The sequence below is a fragment of the Lithobates pipiens genome, unplaced genomic scaffold (genome assembly GCF_037356315.1).
Source record: "Lithobates pipiens isolate NorthernLeopardFrog02 unplaced genomic scaffold, aLitPip1_a1.2 Scaffold_3, whole genome shotgun sequence".
Lineage (NCBI taxonomy): Eukaryota > Metazoa > Chordata > Amphibia > Anura > Ranidae > Lithobates > Lithobates pipiens.
Window position 1 is genome coordinate 17,747,032 of NW_027507790.1, and position 20,971 is coordinate 17,768,002.

Genomic DNA, 20,971 nt, shown 5'->3' on the forward strand with positions numbered 1-20,971 from the left:
GCCGCATCCCTCTCAGAGGAGGATGACATTATTTGGAAATGCATTTAGTTTACAGCGCAAAACAAATGACCTTTTGGAGAAGTTCCTGGCCCCATTACCATTCATAGCCTGAAGCATAAAGCAGAGGCACACTATGTCAAAGAATGTACATTGCTAGGCTATAGTTCAGCACCATTATCTGCAATTAACCCTAACTACAGCAAAGTATAAGGTGCCAAAGGAGCAAGCCATCCACCTGCTCTGTCCCTCCACAGCCAGCAGCAGTTTTAACACATACAGTGCTGAGACCAGCTTCCTCCATGTGTAGGCCGGCGTCTGACAGTTAGCCATGCTCCCCCCCAAATTATGCGCCCCCCCTTTCCTTTCAAGGAAGGCGTTTTCCCACGCTAGCAGCGTCCTGTGGACCTGTAAGCCTGGCAGGGGTAAATCCTCCTCTGATGCGGCCACGGTCTGCCCTTTATATTTTTTTCCTTTTTTTTTTCTCAAAAGAGAGGCAACTGTCCGAAGGGGAATAAAGCCAATCTGGGGGCACAGGAAGAGACCAGACCCCCCCTTTCTTACCAGAGGGTCTGTTCCGGCTGAAGGAGAGGAGAGGAGAGTGAAGGCTTCTGCTGTTTCTAGTGTCAGGATGGTGAGTGCTCAATACAACCACCAGTGGTGACACATAGGCATGACAACACTATACAAAGAAGAAGAAATTCCTGAGAAAATCTCCCTTACCTTATCCTTGCAGCAGGGTTTTATCAGAGATAAAGACCCAATCTTGACGATGGGCTCCGAGACCTTATAAGAAACCTTCTGGAACCGGGGAACCTCGGGTTACCCACAATCCTGGACCTGCGATGGCACCCTGCCAGTAAAAACTTTATGGCCTCACTACCAAAAAATGCTGGATCCCAGGGCCCAGCTTTCTAAAGAGAAGCGTTCACAAGCAAAACCTAGTTTCTTCGGATACGAGGCCCGGGTACCATTCATTTAGCCCTTGAAAAGACATCAGAACGAATCTGGTCAGCATGGCTAGCCCTCATCAAGGATTACTACCCATGGAGCTCAGCACAGCACATCTTTACTTGCGACCAACACCTTAGACACTAGCAAAAAAAACGGAGGACTCCCAGTAATGGGAGGGGTTATATAGGGGAGTACATGCCTTTAGGGGCATGCCAGTGTCCAGCACCTGTCGGTCCGATATAACCCACATAGTAATTATTATGGCACTATGTCTCCTGATGTAAGAAAAGAAAACAGAGTTACTCCCGGTAATGGGGGGGATTATATAGGGAGTGCACTTCTGGTCTTAGGGCGTGCCAGTGTCCAACACCTCTATTGGTGGCCTATTAACCCACATAGTAAACTACTACGGCTCTGTGTCCCCTGATGTATGAAATGAAAAAGGGTGGGTTAAATATGTACCTATTTTTGAATAATATGACCTACATCGAGGGATTTATGGTCAAATGTATTGGAATAATTTCCATGCTGGTCATTAAAATTCGTGTTGAACTAGTGACTTACAGACAGCAGGCCCATGTTTTCTTCTCATCGCACTTTACACAATATGCAATACTTCAGTTTAAGGCCTCATGCACACTGGACATTCTAGAAATGCCAGTGACATTAGCTATAGAATGAGTTTTGTAGTGTTTTTCCACTAGTGTTTCTTTTTAGATTTTTATTTAGCACAACTATACTCCCATATTGACCACTTATGGGGTTTTTACAGCTGGAAACCTCCTCTTAAAGCCACACCCCTGCCAAAAAAGCTGATAACTGCCTATGTGTGCGTGGACACATAGGATAACATGCTGAGGAGTTTACTGGTTGCAGAAAAAAATGTCTGAAGCCAAAAACAGCAGCTGTAAAAAATGTCCAGTGTGCATGAGGCCTAAACCTTCGGGCTAAATTTGCTAAAGAGATTCAAGGTACAACAAAACAAAAGGTGTTTAATGCCTCACAGTTTTACTTTTTAAAGAAGCCTCAGTAGGGAAGCTTGTCCCATTAGAATGCTGCAGAGTGGGACTCTTGCTCCCTGTGGAGAAATGGCAATCTCATTGCAGATGTCTGACACAATGTTTGTGCTTCCTGTGTGAGTGGTCTGGTTGTGACTCGGCAGAAGGCATATCCAACCACTGAAAACAGAGAACCGCTTCCCACAGAGAGTAAGGGCCCCACTCTGTAGCATGCTGGCTTAGGGAATAGGTTTTTGTAATCAAAATTGGTTTGATTTTTAAAGAAAATAAAATGGAAGATTTTCCACACAGTATTAAGCACCTGGAATGTATATAGCCAAATTAAATTGAAATTTCAATCGGGCTTAAACAGTGACAGCAATAATTTAACTAGTGCTTGTTCCATAATATCAACCGCTGTATATAGTAAATAAATAGATAACATTATCCTTAAATATTGGAAAGAAGGGGAAGTGCCTGGGGCTGCTCCAAACATGCCCCTAAGCACTGAAAAGTCAAGGACTATCTTGGTACCCAAGGATTAAACCAATTTAAAATATATTTTTTTACAGTTTAATAAAGAACAGACAGACATTGTTAAAAACAGTTGGCACATAAGTACATACAGTGTGCATTAAAAACCATGCGCAGTAATGAAAACATATGATAAGGGGCGTGGCTTGGCGCGCGGCGGAGATGGCAGCCTGAACGAGGAGCTCCGTCAAGCCCGAGGCCCTTAGCACCTCTCTGCCGAAAGCCTAGCGAGGATGAACAAGCAGTTCCGCGGGTCTCAGCACACACGATCCCGCAGATCCACGGCGGTGTCTGCGGGAGGATCCATTTCGGAGATCTTCCAGAAACAAACAGCAGCTCAGCGGGCCCAGGAGGGTGGCAAGATGGCGCCGTCGCACGAGGACGGGGATCTTAGTGAGGACTCTCAGTCGGCCTCAGAGGACCACGGTAGGAGACCTGCTCGTCCCGATCACCCCCTCACATATGCAGACATGTCCGGCTTCGCTGCCGACATCAAGGCATCCTTTTCTGCGGCCATAACGGACCTAAAAACCAATCTGCTGGTTCTAACAGAAAAGATGGCCGCGGCGGACACTGCGGGGAAGCTCCGAGATAGAGCAATACTCAGACTGGATACAGTTACCTCTTCACACGCTCAACACTTTATTGACCTAAATAGACACATGGAGGACCTTGATAATAGGGGGAGACGGAACAATATTAGGGTCCGTGGAGTGCCGGAAACGGTGACTGCTGACCAGATTATGCCTGCCCTCCAGAGGGTCTTTAACAGCGTGCTAGAACGACCCGAGGATTCAGCCATCGAATTCGTCAGGGCTCACAGAGCCCTCCGAGCTAGAGGACCCGATGCTCTACCACCTCGCGATATTATATGCTGCTTGCAGAACTTTTCGTTAAAGGAAGAGATTATGTTTAAGGCGCGCAGGAATGACCACATCGTGTTTAACGGTGAGAACATTAAACTGTTCCAGGATCTCTCGCAGATAACTTTGAAAAACCGCAGAGCCTTGCGCCCTTTACTAGATGCACTCAGAGCGAGAGATCTCCGCTATACCTGGCGTTTCCCTTTTGCTCTCTCAGTGACACACAATGGCAAGCAATACCTGCTCCGCACTCCGAGCGACCTCCCAGAGTTTTGCAATGCTCTACACCTTGACCCTGTGGATCTCCCGGACTGGTATCAGGAGTTCTCCCTACCGCCTAGAGAGAGGAGCCCACCCCACTCTCCTCTAACTACACCTGACAAGCGCCTCGCCAAAAAGCAGCGTCCAGCCTGGCAGGATGGTCCGGGCGCAGGGACACCACGCAGCAGAGCACATTCTTCTAGACCACCACCAGATGATTAACGGTTGGCACTACGGTCCCCTGTGATCGTGTCCCCCCCTTGTTGTGGTCCGCCCTCACCATATATTTCCTGGGCACATTTGTTTTTGTTTTAAGCGATTCCCCTGAGACCTTTTGATCCCGACTACAGATTTCACCGGAGCTTGGTACCACTAAGGCACTATGACTTTTCTGATTTTGGGAACTTACCCAGGGGCTTTTTTCCCCCATGCTCTAGGTTTGTATTCAAGGCTCTCTGGGTCGGGCTTCCCTAGCTATCCAACCCCGCTGCTATGGAAGGAAGGCTGAGAATCCCACATGAACTAAGGGAGTTCTAGATAGGTGGTTGGTGGGATTTGCTCTTGAACAATGGGGATCTTAAGTCAGCTGACACATTGTTGCAGTCTGGCCATGGACGTACACTTACTACTCGCACGTGGGTGAGGCTTTTAGGACTTGGGGGATGGAGGGGGGTTCGCCCCTGAGGCACATGCTTGGGGATGCTACACGGGGGGGGCGGTTTGGGGGGGGGAACGAGCTGGCTTCCCCTCCCTGTCCGGCTGCACCTCTTGGCATCCGACTTTCATTTTTATCGGGTCACTGCTTTGTGCTGAGTTTCTCTTTATGCTTGTTTGTTTGTTCTACTCGTTCAATTTATATATATTTTTATCTCCTTTTTTTTTACGGCAGAGATGTTTATACGCTTGATATACCAGCTACAGGGGGCCAAGGCTTGGCTTCCTTCTACATGTTATTAGTATACCACACCGTTACTGTTTATTTGCATCTGACAACGGTTGCCATTGAGGCTACGTGTCTCCCTTGTTCCCACACGTGGCCCGGTGGCTGGGCGGGGATTCTTCTCCCCTCCCGGGTACCGGATTTTTGACCTACCTGGCCGACTTACCGGCCGACGGGGGTCGTTACCTCTAACTCTTCACCTCACTTTGACTTTTCTATTTCTGTCCTTATTTCCCTCTCTGTAGCTCTCTCTTGCCTCTCTTGGCCGCTGTAAAATAGATATAGTAGGAGTGTTTCAACATAATCTTTGAGTCTTGCAGGTGGTGACTGTGGGCAAAGCCTACCATTTCTCTCTGTCCCTACAGATGGCTTACTCAGCTCTTGGCACGTCGCCGACGCTAGTGTCTCACAACGTGAAAGGCTTGAATATACCGGAGAGGCGTTCTACCCTGCTCCGGGAACTGAAAAAAGGTAAACCGCAAATTGTCTTCCTGCAGGAGACACATTTCAAAACTGGTCAGGTCCCTAGGCTCACCGACTCCTACTTCACAGATGCACACCACGCAACTAATGATACCTCCAAATCCAGGGGGGTCTCCATTTTACTAAGTAGAGGAGCCTCCTTTGAACTCACAGACAAAAAGGTGGATCCAGAGGGGAGGTTTATTTTCCTTAAGGGTACCCTCGGAGGGGTTCCTACGACGCTTGCCAATGTATATTTCCCCAACACCTCGCACTTGACGTTCTGCAGAACGCTGGTGCGACAGCTTGAAGAGTTTGGGGCGGGCTGCTTGCTTTTAGGGGGTGACTTCAATATCCCGCTGGAACCTCTCTTAGATACGTCCACAGGGAAGACAGCGGTTTCCTTCCATACCTTGAGGCCCATTAAACTTCTTCTCCACTCCCTGGACTTAGTGGACACCTGGCGTTATTTACATCCATCCGACAAAGACTTTACGTTTTACTCGATTCCTCACGACCGTCACTCTAGGATTGACTATTTATTTATTACCCAAAGAGACCTACACACGGTGCAACAATCACATATAGGAATTCAATCTCTTTCCGATCACGCTCCAATTTCTATTAGCCTCAATTATTCTGATACTCCTAAAAAGACACCTATGTGGAGGCTGAATTCCTCCCTATTGACTGACCCATCTTTGTTTCCCAAAATTGAATCGTCCCTGAAGGAATTTTTTGAGCACAATGTGACCCCAGGTATGGACCCCTTTTCGATCTGGGAGGCCCACAAATGTACGGTCAGGGGGTTACTGATGTCATTAGGGGCACAAAGGAAAAGAGATAGGGAGAAAGATATAAGCAGACTTACCCACACGATTCGACGTTTAGAATCTCTTCACAAACAATCTCTGTCGGAGAGGTCAGCGAAGGAGCTTCTTGAGGCCCGGGTTGGCCCTCCGACAGACGTTGGACTTGCAGACCAGGAGACTTATTTCTGCGGAAGAAGATGTATTATGGACAGGGGGATAAAGCGGGCCGCCTACTTGCCAGGGCATTGAGAGACCTCACCACCAAGACAGACATCCCGGGAATTCGGAATCAGGAGGGACGTTTAGACAGAACGACTGATGCTATAGCCCAACATTTTCATGAGTTCTATACGAAACTCTATAACCTCCCGCCACAACATAGGCCCCCTGACATGGGTAATGGGAGACTTCAAAACATACGGGACTACTTGGAGGGATCGGGTCTACCTTCACTTGCAAAGGAGGATTCGGAGATACTGGATGCCCCTATAGACCAGGAAGAAATCAGATTAGCTATTAAAGGACTTAAAACGGGTAAAAGCCCTGGGCCTGATGGCTACACAGCCATTTATTATAAGACATTTATAGACACCCTGACCCCACATTTACATTCGGCGCTAAACTCCTTGACGAAAGGTGGGAGGGTCCCTCCTGAATTTTTGTCTGCGCACATTGCAGTCATCCCAAGACCGGACAAGGACCCTACACACTGCGCGAGTTATAGACCAATCTCATTGTTGAACTTAGATGTTAAGATATTGGCGAAAATAATTGCAACGAGATTGTCCCCCTTCCTCTGTAAACTGATTGGACCGAGCCAGGTTGGCTTTATGCCAGGTAGAGAAGCTAGGGACAATGTCACCAAGGCCTTGGATTTGATACACGCTGCCCATGTGCGAAACATCGAGGGCCTTCTCCTGTCTACCGACGCGGAGAAGGCCTTCGATAGAGTAGCCTGGGACTACATGTTTGAGTCATGTAGACACATAGGGCTGGGACCTGGTTTGATGAGCTGGATAACAGCCCTGTATCAGAATCCTTCAGCTAAACTTAAAATCAATGGTGCTTTATCGGACAGGGTAGACATGAGGAATGGCACGAGACAGGGTTGCCCCCTGTCTCCTCTGTTGTTTATTATCTCCCTGGAACCCTTTATTAGGAGAGTCTTGGCTAACAGCTCAGTGCGGGGCTTCAGGGTGGAAGGAAGGGAGTTCAAAGTGGGGGCTTATGCCGATGATCTCCTGTTTTTCATTACTGATCCGCACATGTCTATACCATCACTTGTGAAGGAATTTTCGGTCTACGGGTACATCTCTAATCTCAAGATTAATTACTCTAAGTCGGAGGCGATGAACATTACTCTGCCAGCCCCAATATTGCACAGTTCGATGGAGAATAGCTCTCTTTCAAGTGGGTGTCACATGCCATTAAATATTTAGGAGTGTGGCTAACACCCAAGATAGACTCCGTTTTCGCCCGTAACTTCACACCTCTACTTAAGACCATTGACAGAGATTTACAACACTGGCATACTAAGCCTATTTCCTGGTTTGGAAGAACGGCCACATGCAAAATGAATGTCCTGCCTAGGGTATTATACCTAATTCGAGCCTTACCCATTAGGATCCCGCAAAGTTTTTTTAGATCTCTCCAGGCCATATTGCTGAGATTTATATGGGCCCATAAAACGCCCCGTATTAAATTCTCTTTACTAATGAAACCCAAGAGTTTGGGGGGACTGGGAATACCTAATTTTCGGAACTACTACCGAGCTTCCCATATTGCGAGAATTGTGGACTGGCATTGTCATGCTGCAATAAAGGACTGGGTGACGCTAGAGAGGGACTCACTCCCGGTACCCCTGCCTTTCTCCCCGTGGATTCCGAAAGCCACATACCCTCCGGCACTGACGAAACACCCTTTAATAGGGACCACCCTTGAAATTTTTCATCAGCTGTCCAAGCAAAACATGCTCTCCTCCCCTAGAGGCCCGCTTACTCCGTTACAACATAACCCTGACTTTGCTCCAGGACTGGGGAATCAAACACTAAGGCCTACCGACAAACGACTTCCACTTTTAGCTACGCACTGCTTTGAAAAGGGGGTGATGAAGGACTTCGCGAGGTTGAAGTCGAATAATGACATCCCCTCTCTGCCCCTATGGGCGTATTTTCAAATACGATCCTTCGTTAACAAACCACCACGCAGGGAACATTTTATTAGAGAACTTACAGAGTTGGAGTCGGTGTGCCTTAAAGGGGAACAGGTATCAAAAACTACATCTACAGCATACGATTGGTTGCAAAACCTGGCGACGGGGACGAGAGATAGGTTTAGAGAGAGATGGTCGGCAGATTTAGAAATAGATTTTTCAGACGCTCAATGGGAGAAGGCCTGTATATTAGCCCACAAATGCTCTATCAGTACAAGACTGCAGGAAACTGCGTATAAAGTACTTACCCGTTGGTATGTCACACCTGACAAGACTCATAAATGGTACCCCCAATCCAGTGATATGTGTTGGCGTTGTCTGCAGGAAAGGGGTACTATGCTTCATGTATGGTGGAGTTGTGACAAAATAAGTACATTTTGGGATGATGTTAAGAGGCTGGTGCATCGAATCACGGAGACCGTCATTACCTTAGACGCTGCTTGTTGTCTTCTTAACATTTCTGATTTTTCTCTGAAAAAGCACGCGAATTCCTTATCAAGGCATCTATTAAATGCGGCTAGGTCGCTTATACCTCTATATTGGAAAACCACGCACACCCCTTCTCTGAAGGAGTGGTTGTTAAAGGTGTCCCATATATGTGAACTGGAAGATACTAAGGCACAATCAGAGGAAACTGTAGCACGATACCACAAAACCTGGTCTCCCTGGTTCGAGTACCGGTACTCTCAAGAATATAGGTTTCTGGTTGGGTGACTTGTTCGCCAGAGGAATGCATATGAATTGCCAAAACTGACTGGTCGAGGGAATCGACCTACATGCCACCTTTCATAGGTTACTAGATGATGCTCCTATGCAATGAACAATCTTACACTATGCATATGGTTCTCTTCTTTCCACTCTCTCTTTCTACCATTTATTTCTTTCTTCTTTACCCTCTGCATTTCCACTTTCCCAGGAAGTACAGTTGTTGCCCGCAGCTTGGTAGTATCACTTTTCAAGTGCTGTTTGGCGTTGTTTTCTGTAACCAATCTGCGCATAGATATGGCTCCGGGCCAAAAGATGGGGGCAGTTTTACACTTTACTGTTGGTATTTTATGCGAATGTTTGGTCTCCAATGTCTATGTCCAACTTTTTCTTTTTGTGCATTTTCTGTGTTACACGCCTGTACTTTCTCCTGTATTGACTACATTTTTGAATAAAAACCTTTTCAAATGTGAAAAAAAAGAAAACATATGATAAACAAATAAACCCCAATAATGGGGGCTGAGATGTGTATCCTGACGAGATCCTCTACATGTTTTGCGATTACCACCGCTTCTGCAGGAGTAGGGAGTCAAAAATATCTAAATATGCAATCTCATAGTTATAAATAAGTTTTGGTGGTTGATAGAATTAAATATATCACACACTTAGAATAGAGTACATAGTAGATTTATATTGGACAATCTATAGAATCGTATATTGCTTACCAATGATGGCCCTGGAAGCACCACGCAGTACCAAAAGAGGCACCCAAAGAGGGTAATCCCCATGGGGCAGACACTATAAGTGCAAAAGCTATAATGGAAAAGTACAATAAGGTAACAATGGGTCCATGTTGTTATCTGTGGACACAACACAAAAACAAGAAGGGATTGTAGAAAAGAGGGGGGGAGGGGAGAGAGGGGAGGAGAGGGAAGAGAGGGAAGAGAGGGAAGAGAGGGAAGAGAGGGAAGAGAGGGAAGAGAGGGAAGAGAGGGAAGAGAGGGAAGAGAGGGAAGAGAGGGAGGAGAGGGGAGGAGAGGGGAGGAGAGGGGAGGAGAGGGGAGGAGAGGGGAGGAGAGGGGAGGAGAGGGGAGGAGAGGGGAGGAGAGGGGAGGGGAGGAGAGGGGAGGAGAGGGGAAGGGAGAAGAGAGGGGAGGAGAGGGAAAGGAAGGGGAGGGAAAGGAAAGGAAGGGGAGGGAAAAACAGGGGGGAGGGGGGGAGGAAAGGGAGACAACATGAATGAAAGGGGAAGGGACTGGAGAATGGAAAAAAGTAAACAAAAAAAAGAAAAAATACAACAAAGAAAGTAACCATACACCAAGGACGTCGCATTCCCAAATAGAAGAACACCGACCATCTGGATTATTCCCAGTATTGCCGTCGATACGCTGCCAAAGCCTGTATCATATCTTTGAGACATACTGCCTTCTTCTACCTGCATATTACCCCCCGGTATTTACAAAGGGTACACGTGATTGACCAGGTGGGTCAGTGTTCTCCGTTTTGGACACGTGTGTTGTGACCTTCTTGGTGTATGGTTATTTTCTTTGTTGGATTTTCTCTTTTTGGTTTAATTTTTTCCATTCTCGGCTCCCTTCCCCTTCATGTTGCCTCCCCCCCCCCCCTTCTCCCCCAAATCCCTCCTTTTTCCCCCCTTCCCCTTTTCTCCCCCTCCTTGTACAATCCCTTCTCGTTTGTGTCCACAGATAACATGGGCCCATTGTTCCCTTTTTGTACTTTTCAATTATAGCTTTTGCACTTATAGTGTCTTCCGTGACCGCCTCAGGGTGGGGATTACCCTTTTTAGTACCCTTAGTACTGCGTGGTGCTTTCAGGGCCGTCATTGGTAAGCAATATAGGATTCTATAGATTGTCCAATATTAATCTACTATGTACTGTATCCTAAGTGTGTGATATAGTCAAATCTATCAACCATCATAACTTGTTTATAACCTTATAACTATGAGAATGCATTTACTCTTGTAGATGTTTTTGACCGACTCCCCCTGAAGAAGCAGTGGTAACCGCAAAACATGTAGAGGATCTCGTCAGAATACACATCTCAGCTCCCCTTCATTGGGGTTTATTTATCATCCGTTTTCATTATTTTAACCATGTCTGTTCTTTAATAAACTGTAAAAAAACAAAAAATTTAATTGGTTTAATACTTGGGTACCAAGATAGTCCTTGACTTTTCAGTGCTGAGGGTCATGTTTGGAGCAGCCTCAGGCATTTTCCCTTCTTTCCAATAACTGCTGTATATAAATACCCGGAGGACAGTATTGTGTAACCTCAAATGAACACTGCATAGCTTTGTCACAGCATTGTGGACACGGCCATCTTGGATTCTACTAAGAGTTTTATATGCCGAGTCATGGCAGTCCTGTAAACGCATAGCCTCAATGGAGCTAATCAACACAATCTTGTGACAGCCCCTATTTACCGACTGTCATAACAATTGCCTAAGCGAGGCTGGAAGGGCAGCATGGGAAAGACTTCAATCTAAGTCTGTTCGTCTTAGAGGTTTCATACAGAATTTATTTACAGTGCTTGAAGTCAGGGACAGCTGGTTTTGAAGGCGCTACAATGCTTAGTTTACATATGTAATCAGTTAAGAGTCTGACTGCATATTTATTTTAAAATTACAAGTCCATTCCCGTTTCCTGAACAAATATTCCTTTTCTAAGACAAATATCCTAGTTGATTACCTGTCATGCTTGTTTTCTTGTGCTGCTCTCAGAAGTTCTTGAATGTTCTTTGTGATCTGCTCAGTTTTCCTTATGACATCTTCAGTGCTGGGGAGAGTTGCACTAGCATCAACATCAGGATCTTCCATTTCAGGAATTGAACCTTCTCCATGCCATGGTATACTTCGCTGCCTTCCTTTTCTACTTGAACTGTACAGAAAGCAAAAATTTGTGTTAGTATACACCAATACAGTTTATGTCAGTATTTCCATATCCCTGCAGAGTGCAGATGAATGCATGGCACCAAGTTCGACTTCTGTCTGCACTCGGGTTGTCCAGAAATGAGTGTTGCAACTTGACGGCCATGTAGCAGCAACACTATGCAACGCATGGTTTCCTCTGTACCTTGATGCTGACAAAGACATGATGCAAATTTGATGCCAACAATTTTAAATACCGGTTGCTTGACAACTAGAGCATGGACAGATGTCAAATATGGTGCTATGCTTTTATCAAAGCACATTTGTTATATTGTATTTGAATGTACATACAGTAAAACTCTAGGGTGAACGTAAACTTTAAAGCGGTAGTAAACCACCACTAAAGTAAAAATAAAATGGGCCCCCTGCAGGATTAAGTCATAATCTACTAGTATGCACCGCATACTAGCAAATTATGACAGACTTGCCTGTAAAGCGGATCCCTCCTGCGCATCACTGTCACGCATCCCCAGTGTTGCCATCTTCACCCAGTCTTCCTTCCAGGTTCACGGGCTCTGGCTGTATGAACGGCTGGGCCTGCAGTGAGCTCACGACCTGGGAACGGGGATGCCATCCCTTCAGAGTGCATGCGCTGGTGAGGACACCGGCAGCATCGCTTGTAAGTATATCCTAAATATTGCAAGTTTAGCAAATATTCACTGTACCTACAGGTATGCCTTATTATAAGCGTAACTACAGATATGCCTTATTATAGGCCTACCTGCAGGTACAAGTTTAAAAGAGGAATTTACCTCAGTTTTAAAGCAACCATTTCAGACAAGCAAAACTACTGGCACTATTAACTTTCCGCAAGTAAAACAGTTTATCTAGGCATTTTGACTGTCTTGTCAAAAGGTTGTATTTACATTCTCAAAAGTGCTGCAGTGGATAGCGCCTGATGAAAAGGGTACTATAAACAATATCAGCAGCTGAGAGTCTTATGTGTGGTTCACAATGTACGGATGTACATGAACATGAAAATAGAAAGCAACCAACTATAATTTTTAGAACTTACCTCGTTTCCTCAAGCTCTGTATCATGGATGGTATTATCATAGTCACTTTCTGGCACACTTGTCTGTTTTTCTACTTTTGATCCCTAAAGCGAGTAGACATTTATCTTTACATTTGCACAAATTGTTATTGTATGCGAGTTACAACATAATAGAATCACAAAAAACAAAAACAAACACACACCACTGTAAAAAACAATAGTAAAACTGTCAAAGACAGCAAATTTATGGCATTACTCTTGTCTAAACAATTATTATTAATATGGCAGGCTAAATATTAGACTCAATGTTTTATAAGTATAAGAGATTATGCAGATACCGTATATACTCGAGTATAGGCCGACCCGAATATAAGCCGAGGCCCCCAATTTACCCCCAAAAAAACTGGCAAACTTATTGACTCGTGTATAAGCCGAGGGTAAGACATGCCTGTCCATCCCTGTGTGTGTGTCCGTCCATCCCTGTGTGTCCGTCCATCCCTGTGTGTCCGTCCATCCCTGTGTGTCCGTCCATCCCTGTGTGTCCGTCCATCCCTGTGTGTCCGTCCATCCATCCCTGTGTGTGTGTGTGTGTCCATCCATCCATCCATCCCTGTGTGTGTGTGTCTCCATCCATCCATCCATCCATCCCTGTGTGTGTGTGTCTCCATCCATCCATCCATCCCTGTGTGTGTGTGTGTATCCATCCGTGTGTGTGTGTGTGTGTGTGTGTGTGTGTGTGTGTGTGTGTGTGTGTGTGTGTCCAGCCTACCTGTGTCCCGAGCCTTTGTCCAGAGCCTCCGTCCCGTGCCTTGCCTCCTTGCCTCCGTGCCTCGCCGCCGTGCCTTGCCTCCTTCCCGTCCCGTCCCGTGCCGTGCCTTGCCTTGCCTCCGTCCCGTGCCCTCTTCGTCGGCGCCTCGGCGGCCATTGTAAAATTCAAAAGCTGCGCCGCCGCCTTCGCCTGTGATAGGCGGAACACTGAATTTCCCAGCAGCCTGTGTTCCGCCTATCACGTACATCGTATCATCCTCGTCCGTAGTACGAGGATGATACGATGTCCGTGATAGGCGGAACACAGGCTGCTGGGAAATTCAGTGTTCCGCCTATCACAGGCGAAGGCGGAGCCGGAGGCGCGGCTTTTGAATGATAGAATGGCCGCTGTCTGTCTGCTCGACACGCTGATCGAGCGGGCAGACAGCGATGACTCGAGTATAAGCCGAGGGGGGCACTTTCAGCCTCAAAAAAGAGGCTGAAAATCTCGGCTTATACTCGAGTATATACGGTAATTGAACTGAATGTTACTGAGGTAATACAGCCAATAATAAAGGCTGAGGTCCTTTCTTAAGCTAATAAGCAGAAAAGAAGGGACCATTATTTTTAAATAGCTAAATGACCATTTTAGTCAAAACAGCCACACCCTTACTTTATTCATCTTCCATTCAGGAACAAATAAAAAGTATATTGTACTGCCAAAACATATCTGCTCTAGAACACAGACAAGCCTTATGTAAAATACACTTACCTTAAAAAAAAGATTGTTTTTTTTGTTCTTCTTCTGACTGTTCCTCTATCAATAGTGGCAGCAGGCCAGTGACACATTCAGCCCTCCATTGTAAGAGTCGGCAGCTTGCATATTAATAGCTGCTAACTTTCACTAGAGAATGAGCTGACATCACAGTTGCTAATGCCACCGACCAGATCAGAATCCACCTCTAGATTTCAAAGGTTCAACTAAGTTTGACTTTGTTCTCACAGTGCTGTACAGATGTACAGGCAAATGTTAAAAAAAATGAATACACTACACCAGCCAAAAAGGGAAATGCTATTAGGCAGGCTTTTAAAACTGAATATTAAACCATTCATAAAGATAGCTTTGGGATTAGCTACCCACAATTTCCACAAAAAAAAAAAAAAAACAGTGAGAAGGAAGCTGGGGCAGAGCAAGGCTGCACCCGTGTCTCTTATGGATACACAGAGGTGGCTCAGAAGTGATCACGCACAAGTGCCCCCACAGCAAGCAGCTTGCACTGGGGGCATCCAGCAAGGGGGAGGGGCCAGGAGCTATACGAAAGAAGGATCCTTATATATGCTATCGAAGGGTGGGGATCCGGGGGAAAGGGCCTGCAAGGGTTTGCAGACTATTTGAGTGCTGGAGCGGTGTGTGGACTTTTGTTGGATTGGCCGGGAGCACCAGTGGGGGATCTAAGAAAAGGAGGATCGGGGCTGCTCTGTGCAAAACCATTGCACAAAGAAGTTAAGTAGAACATGTTTTTTTTTTTTTTTTTTTTTTTTTTTTAAAGCATGAGCCATTATCACTTTAAATGTACATAACTGGACATGGAGCATCTTCATATCTATGACAATAGGATTGTGCTGCCAGCTTAAAGTGATTGGACACTGAAAACATAAATAAATAAACCAAAGTCCCTTTCTATGCATAACCCCTCTGTGAAATGCAGGACATGAATCAAAGAGCAATAGGGACAGGATCATTGTGTCCCATGATGTACTCCAAGAAAAGTATTTTACAGGTAAACCAAAAATCTATTTTCTTTATTGTACATCACAGGACAGAGAGCATCTTTATATCCATGACAATAGGGATGTCCAAAAGCACTGAATGTGGGTGGGTGGTACAGCAACAAGACAAGACAAAGGGGCACAAAGAACCAAAATCAGAAAATATTAGAATCTCACATAGCAGCCTGTAACACACAATGACTAAAGGTTGTGTCCTCAGCAGCTCCAACATTCACTTGTTAAGACATTGTATAACTATGCACCGAAGATCAGGTAGAAGCTTTACAAACTTGTACTGATGACGAATAGTCCAGGAAGCACCCACGCTCCAGTCACTGAAAAAAGGTGTAACTTTGCCCTTTAGAACATAAGATTAAGAAATAAGCTGACAGATCCATTGAGAAATAATAGACCTGGAAACAGCACAACACGTTTCCTTGGGCCTTCAGGAAGCACAAAGGGGGAATTTAACTGATGAATTGCAGCATGTCTTCAGGTAAAACGTGATAGCAGGAACCACATCCAAAGTGTGAAGACCCTGTCCCAACATCTGCAGCAGCGTAGGACAAGAGGGCAAAAGAGGGCAACGCAATGTCCTGGCTGGAATGGAACAAACGGCTGAAGCCATAGAACTACCTTGTCATGGTAGAGAACCAGGAATGGTTCTTTTCGTGAAAGAGCAGCAGATTCTGACACTATGTGAGCCAAAGTAATTGCAATCAGAAAAAATAACCTTCCGAGTCAGAAAGTCTAAAGGAATATTTTGGATGATTCGAGCACAGATTTCTGCAATAGTACCAAGCTGAGGTCACACAGAGCCCTGATTAGTGCAAGACTATGTTATGCCTTACACAAGGGCATACACTAATGGATTGTGGGAAAAAAATAAAACAGTCTCTTAAGGACTGCCAAAGCCAAAATCTGATGACAGATTGCACTCAAGGCCAGGCCCAGATCAACTAAGTTGGAGAAACACAAAGGATGAAATTCCCTAGCCTCACACCAAGCAATATAAAAAGTCCAACTCCTGCTAAAAATCTTCCTCAAGTCACCTTCTTAGCCTTCAGTAGGGCAAGAATGGCCTAAACAGACACTCACTTGCCTTTCAAAACCTTGGCTTTAACAGCCATGCCGTTTAGGCAAGCAAACGTGAAGAAGGATGGAAGATTGGACTTTGCAACAGAGGGTTGGGTCGATTCGGAAGGCTCAAAAGGGTCCTCTGCCGACATGTTAAATGTCAAGTGTACAAAGTTCTCCTGGGCCAGGCCAGAGCAATCAGAATCACCAAAATACCTTCCATTCGAATCCTACAAAGCAGACAAGGTATAAGCCTTAAAAAGTGGAAAGGCATAAATTAGGGAGAACTGGTCCACAATGTCACCAGAGCTCCACTGCAAGCACTTGAGAATCCCTGATCCTGGAGCTGAACCTCTCCAGCTTTGCACTGCACCTGGACACCAGAAGATGCACATCTGGGGTGCCGTACCATCAAGTTCCGTAAACACCCCTGGGTGAAGAGCCCACACCCAGAGACCGTTGTTGACAGCTGAGAAAATCTGCCTGCCAGTTTTACACACCTGGAATGTGGACAGCAGACAGATTAGGAACATGAAGTTCCACCCAACACAGTATGAAATACACTTCCTTCTGCACAGCCCGACTTCTAATGGCTACTTGATGATTTATGTACACCACAGCAGTGGCATCATCGGACTGGACAATTACAGAAAGGCAAGGTGAACTGCACTTAAATCCAGGATGTTGAAGAAGGGCAATGATGCGGTGACCAAGTTCACTGGGCCAAGAGATTGTTCAGAACTCAACCCTAGCTCATAAAGCTGGCATCTGCATGACCAAGTGGGAAGCCCCTTCATTGTGAAGAGAATGCAAACCCAGCCTTGGATTTCAAGAATTCTTGTGAAACTGAGGTTTGGGCTCAGAGCTCAAGGCCTGAGATTGGCAAAAATAATGTTTTTTTGAAACAGACGGAATGGCAGGTTTTTGAACCGTAGGCTTAGCCTTCTTTTTCAAGCGGTAACGGAGTACTCTTGCCCACAGTCGCCTTCTGTATGTAATCATCCAAAGCAGGACCAAAATGTACATTCCTCTCAAAACGGTAAACGTTCCACATGTTTTATGCAGGGCAATTCCACTGACCAACGCTGTAGAAGATCCTGTGCATGTTTATGGATAAGACTACTAGACGAGAAAGTTGTTGTATGCAGTCCTTCAAGGCATCTACTGGAAACCCTTCCAGGTTTCTCTTGTATTTGGTATCTCTACTAGTAGGATCTTGCTCTGTGGACAAGCGACAAGCCCAGATTTCAAAGCTTTAACATATGCCTACAGTGGCAATAAACCAGTTGTGAAGCTACTCCCACCAGAGCAAGAGAGACTTTGAGTAAAGCCTTCAAACATTTGTCTGAGGCATCCTTATAAATCGGGACCTTGTCCATGAGGATCTAGTTAAGAAAAGAAAGCTGCTGAATCCACCAAAGGCATACTCAATTTCTTAGTGAATTCTCCAGGGGTATTGCTGAGCAAATCTATTTGGGAAAAGGAAAATTCTGCCAGGGTGAGACCAGTCAACATACAAAGCAACCCTTTAAATGTGGATGTACAGAAAAGGATTAGGGCTTTTGTGGCAGATGCCATAATCCTAATCCTGCAACATCAGGAAGTGGCAACTTTAAATTTGTTTGAACAACTTCTGCAGCAAAGCTCAAAAAGGCCTTTTAGGTCCGAGATAAACTCGGACCCAGAGTTCTTCAGCAGTAGATTCCTCACCTGAGATTCGTCTGTGTCCCCTTTTACCGAAACATTCTAGTATTCTACTACCTCCCTCACTAATGGTTCCTTCTTTGTTTAACAAGAAGAGGTGGAAAACTTTAATTTGCGACCAAGGAGGTCCAAGCCAGCAAGTGTTCCGGAAAGCTGATGCCGTAAACTTGCAATAGCATATGAGAATTCCTGGAATGACACAAAAAGGTCCCGGAGGAAGGGGCCCTAGAGGTAGTGGAGATACCAGATAATAGAAGGGTGTCAGCACTGCATGGAATGCACTGACCTCCAGGGGATACCTAGCACGGGGGACTGCATCCAAGTTTCTCCCTACCTGGAGAAAGTATTTGGGATTCCTCTTTGGCATCTGCGAGAAATGGCCTGTTGAATGTTTAGAGACCTTTGCTGAATCAGCAGTTGCCATCAGCTGAGAGGGCATCAGATTACTAAACTTATGCTTAGGGGACTGTGTCTTTATGGTCAGTGTCCAATCACCTGAAAGAGGCAGCATAACCCTATTGTCATGGCTATAAAGATGCGCCGTGTCTCGTATTGTACAATAAACAAATTAAGCAGGCATCTTCTGCTACAGTAATAGATCTATCTCAGACCTCTGCAAACCTCTCACAGTTCGCTGCCCAGAATTACAGGTGTATGGGTGGCAAAGAAAAACTGTTCCACGGCCTTAGCTAAGTGAGGGGCAGTCTGATTTGCACATAACGGTTTTGCCAATTTGCTTGATAAATGTGCCCCAATGTGAAGCAATTCATCCTCGAGAATCACTAGTAATACATCAAGTATGCAAATTGGATCTCAAAAACTCTGCTTCCCCCTTTCAGACCACCTGCTGTATGTTAACATTAAAGATAAAAGGCTGGCAATGGTCTACTGGGGTGTGGGAAGCAGCAGAAAGTGAATGCACTTCTGCTGTTAAGTTTAAAGAGGAAATTACCTCATAGTGCCTGAGGCTACAGAAGTTAGTGAGGGCTTGCGCCAAAGCTCATTTACCATTTGCTAAAATTATAAATATTTTAATGTCCGTAGCCTGGCCACAGTCTAGTTTTTTTTCTTTTGGGGGGGGTGGGGTGGGATTAGGTATCTCCACTTGATAATCATACCTCTTATGCGGGAGCAGAAAAAGTAGGGTGTGCTGTTAAAGGAGAAGTCCAGTCAAAGCTGGCTGTACAAAGTTTGGCTGTACTTCTGTGGATAACAGGAACACAGTTCGTTTTGCATGCATGTGACCCATTTTCAGCTGAGAGCGGGCTGAAGTCCACTCTCTTCTGACATCATTGCTGTCAGTCCAGGCACCACGTCGTCATGACCGCGGAGTCGGAATCTGCCAGGTGCCTGGACTGACTCCTGGCTCAGTCTCTCAGCTAGCCACTGAGAGCCTGAGCCGGCTGCCCCACCACAGCCCAGCACACCAATAAGTGAGGAGGGAGCCTAGCAGAGAGCTGTGACTGAGTCTACAACTCTCTGCTCGGGGGAGCTCTGAAAACTGAGCTATCGGCAGTGTTTGATCGCTTGGTTCTCAGTGCAGAGGCACCGGGGGACAGATGCAGCATCAGACGGATGCTGCATCCACAGAGGTAAGAAGGATTCCTAAAAAAAAAAGACAAACCTTTACTTCTCTTAACTGGTAGATCGAAGGTCTTTTTTTATGGTTCAATAACTTTGGCTTAGGATCTAGGTAAACGTGATTTTTCACAATATGCTAGCCAAACCTAGGAAGCATCTACTAAGTTGAGTATTTTTTTTATCAAAACAAAGCAAAAACGAGCTTAGTGGGCAATACCATTTGGCTGAGAGTGGATCATGTAATTTAATGCCATTGTCTCCCAACAATTTAAGTGATTGAAAAGTAGAGGTACACGATTCTGGCCAAAATAAGAATCGCAATTTTTTTGTTTAGATTAAAAAGATGACGATTCTCTCACGAGTCTCGCAACGTAAAATCTTTCACATTATACAAAACAAATTGGGCTAACTTTAGTGGTTAGTTTTTTTTTTATTACAGTAATTTCTTACCAAAAAATTGCTTTTGAAAGACTGCTGAGCAAATACAGTGTGACATAAAATATTGCAACACCAACAATTTTATTCTCCAATGTCTCGACTAAAAAAATATATATGTTTCTGGCAAAAAAAAAAAAATGATTTCAACTTGAAACCAACAAATGTCAGGAAAAGGTTTAGAGCAGGTTCACACTGAGGCAGCACAACTTGCAGCGCGACTGCCTCAGGCAACCTGCACACAACAGCAGTGGCGACTTGCAAAACGACTTTTGTACAGAAGTCAATGCAAGTCGCCCCCAAAGTTGTACAGGAACCTTTTTTTTAAGTCAGAGCAACTTGAGTCACTGCTATTAAAACGGTTCCATTGTACATAACGGAGCGCGGCTTGTCAGGCGGCTAAGTTGCCAGACAAGTCGCCACAGTGTGAACCGCATCTAAGTGTTTAAACTTTCCTCACACACGAAGTCTAGTACTTTGACAAATCGTTACAATGTTTATACTCAAGTTCCACTGCGAATGTTGTGATTCTTGGCAGACTGCCCGTTATTTTTCTTCCTTTGTTTTGAAGGCTGTGGCTTCAGAAGAGCAGAGAGAATTCTTTATATAGCAAGAATCGTGAAACACTTTTGTCAAGATCGTAACAGGGGGTGGGGAGGTGAAATCACGATCACTATTCTTGACGATTAATCGTGCAGCTCTATTGTAAAGTCTATTTTTTTTCCTACAAAAACAAACATGTCATAATTACTTGCTCTGTGCAAGGGTTTTGCACAGAGCAGCCCAGACCCTCCTTCTTGGGTCCCTGGCCCCTCTGTCCTGTCAAGTGCCCCCACAGTAAGCAGCTTGCTATGGGGGCACCGTCTATCCATTCAGACTCGGTGCTGTGGTTCAGCCCCAACCCTCTCTCCCCTGATTGGCTAACAGATTGAATGATGGCAGCAGGAGCCAATGGCACCACTGCTGTGTCTCAGGCAAT

General features: G+C 45.4%; 1 protein-coding gene across 6 annotated transcripts in view; it reads right to left on the bottom strand.

Moving 5' to 3' along the window:
* Positions 1–20,971, bottom strand: part of GIT2 (GIT ArfGAP 2) — a 174,787-nt gene that overhangs the window by 60,263 nt on the left and 93,553 nt on the right. For all 6 annotated transcript variants that reach the window (XM_077461335.1, XM_077461334.1, XM_077461341.1 and 3 more), the window contains 2 exons: positions 12,701–12,783; positions 11,447–11,635 (listed from right to left, as the gene is read on the bottom strand). In XM_077461335.1, coding sequence (XP_077317461.1) covers positions 11,447–11,635; positions 12,701–12,783 — 272 coding nt within the window. The remainder of the gene's footprint in view (positions 1–11,446; positions 11,636–12,700; positions 12,784–20,971) is intronic.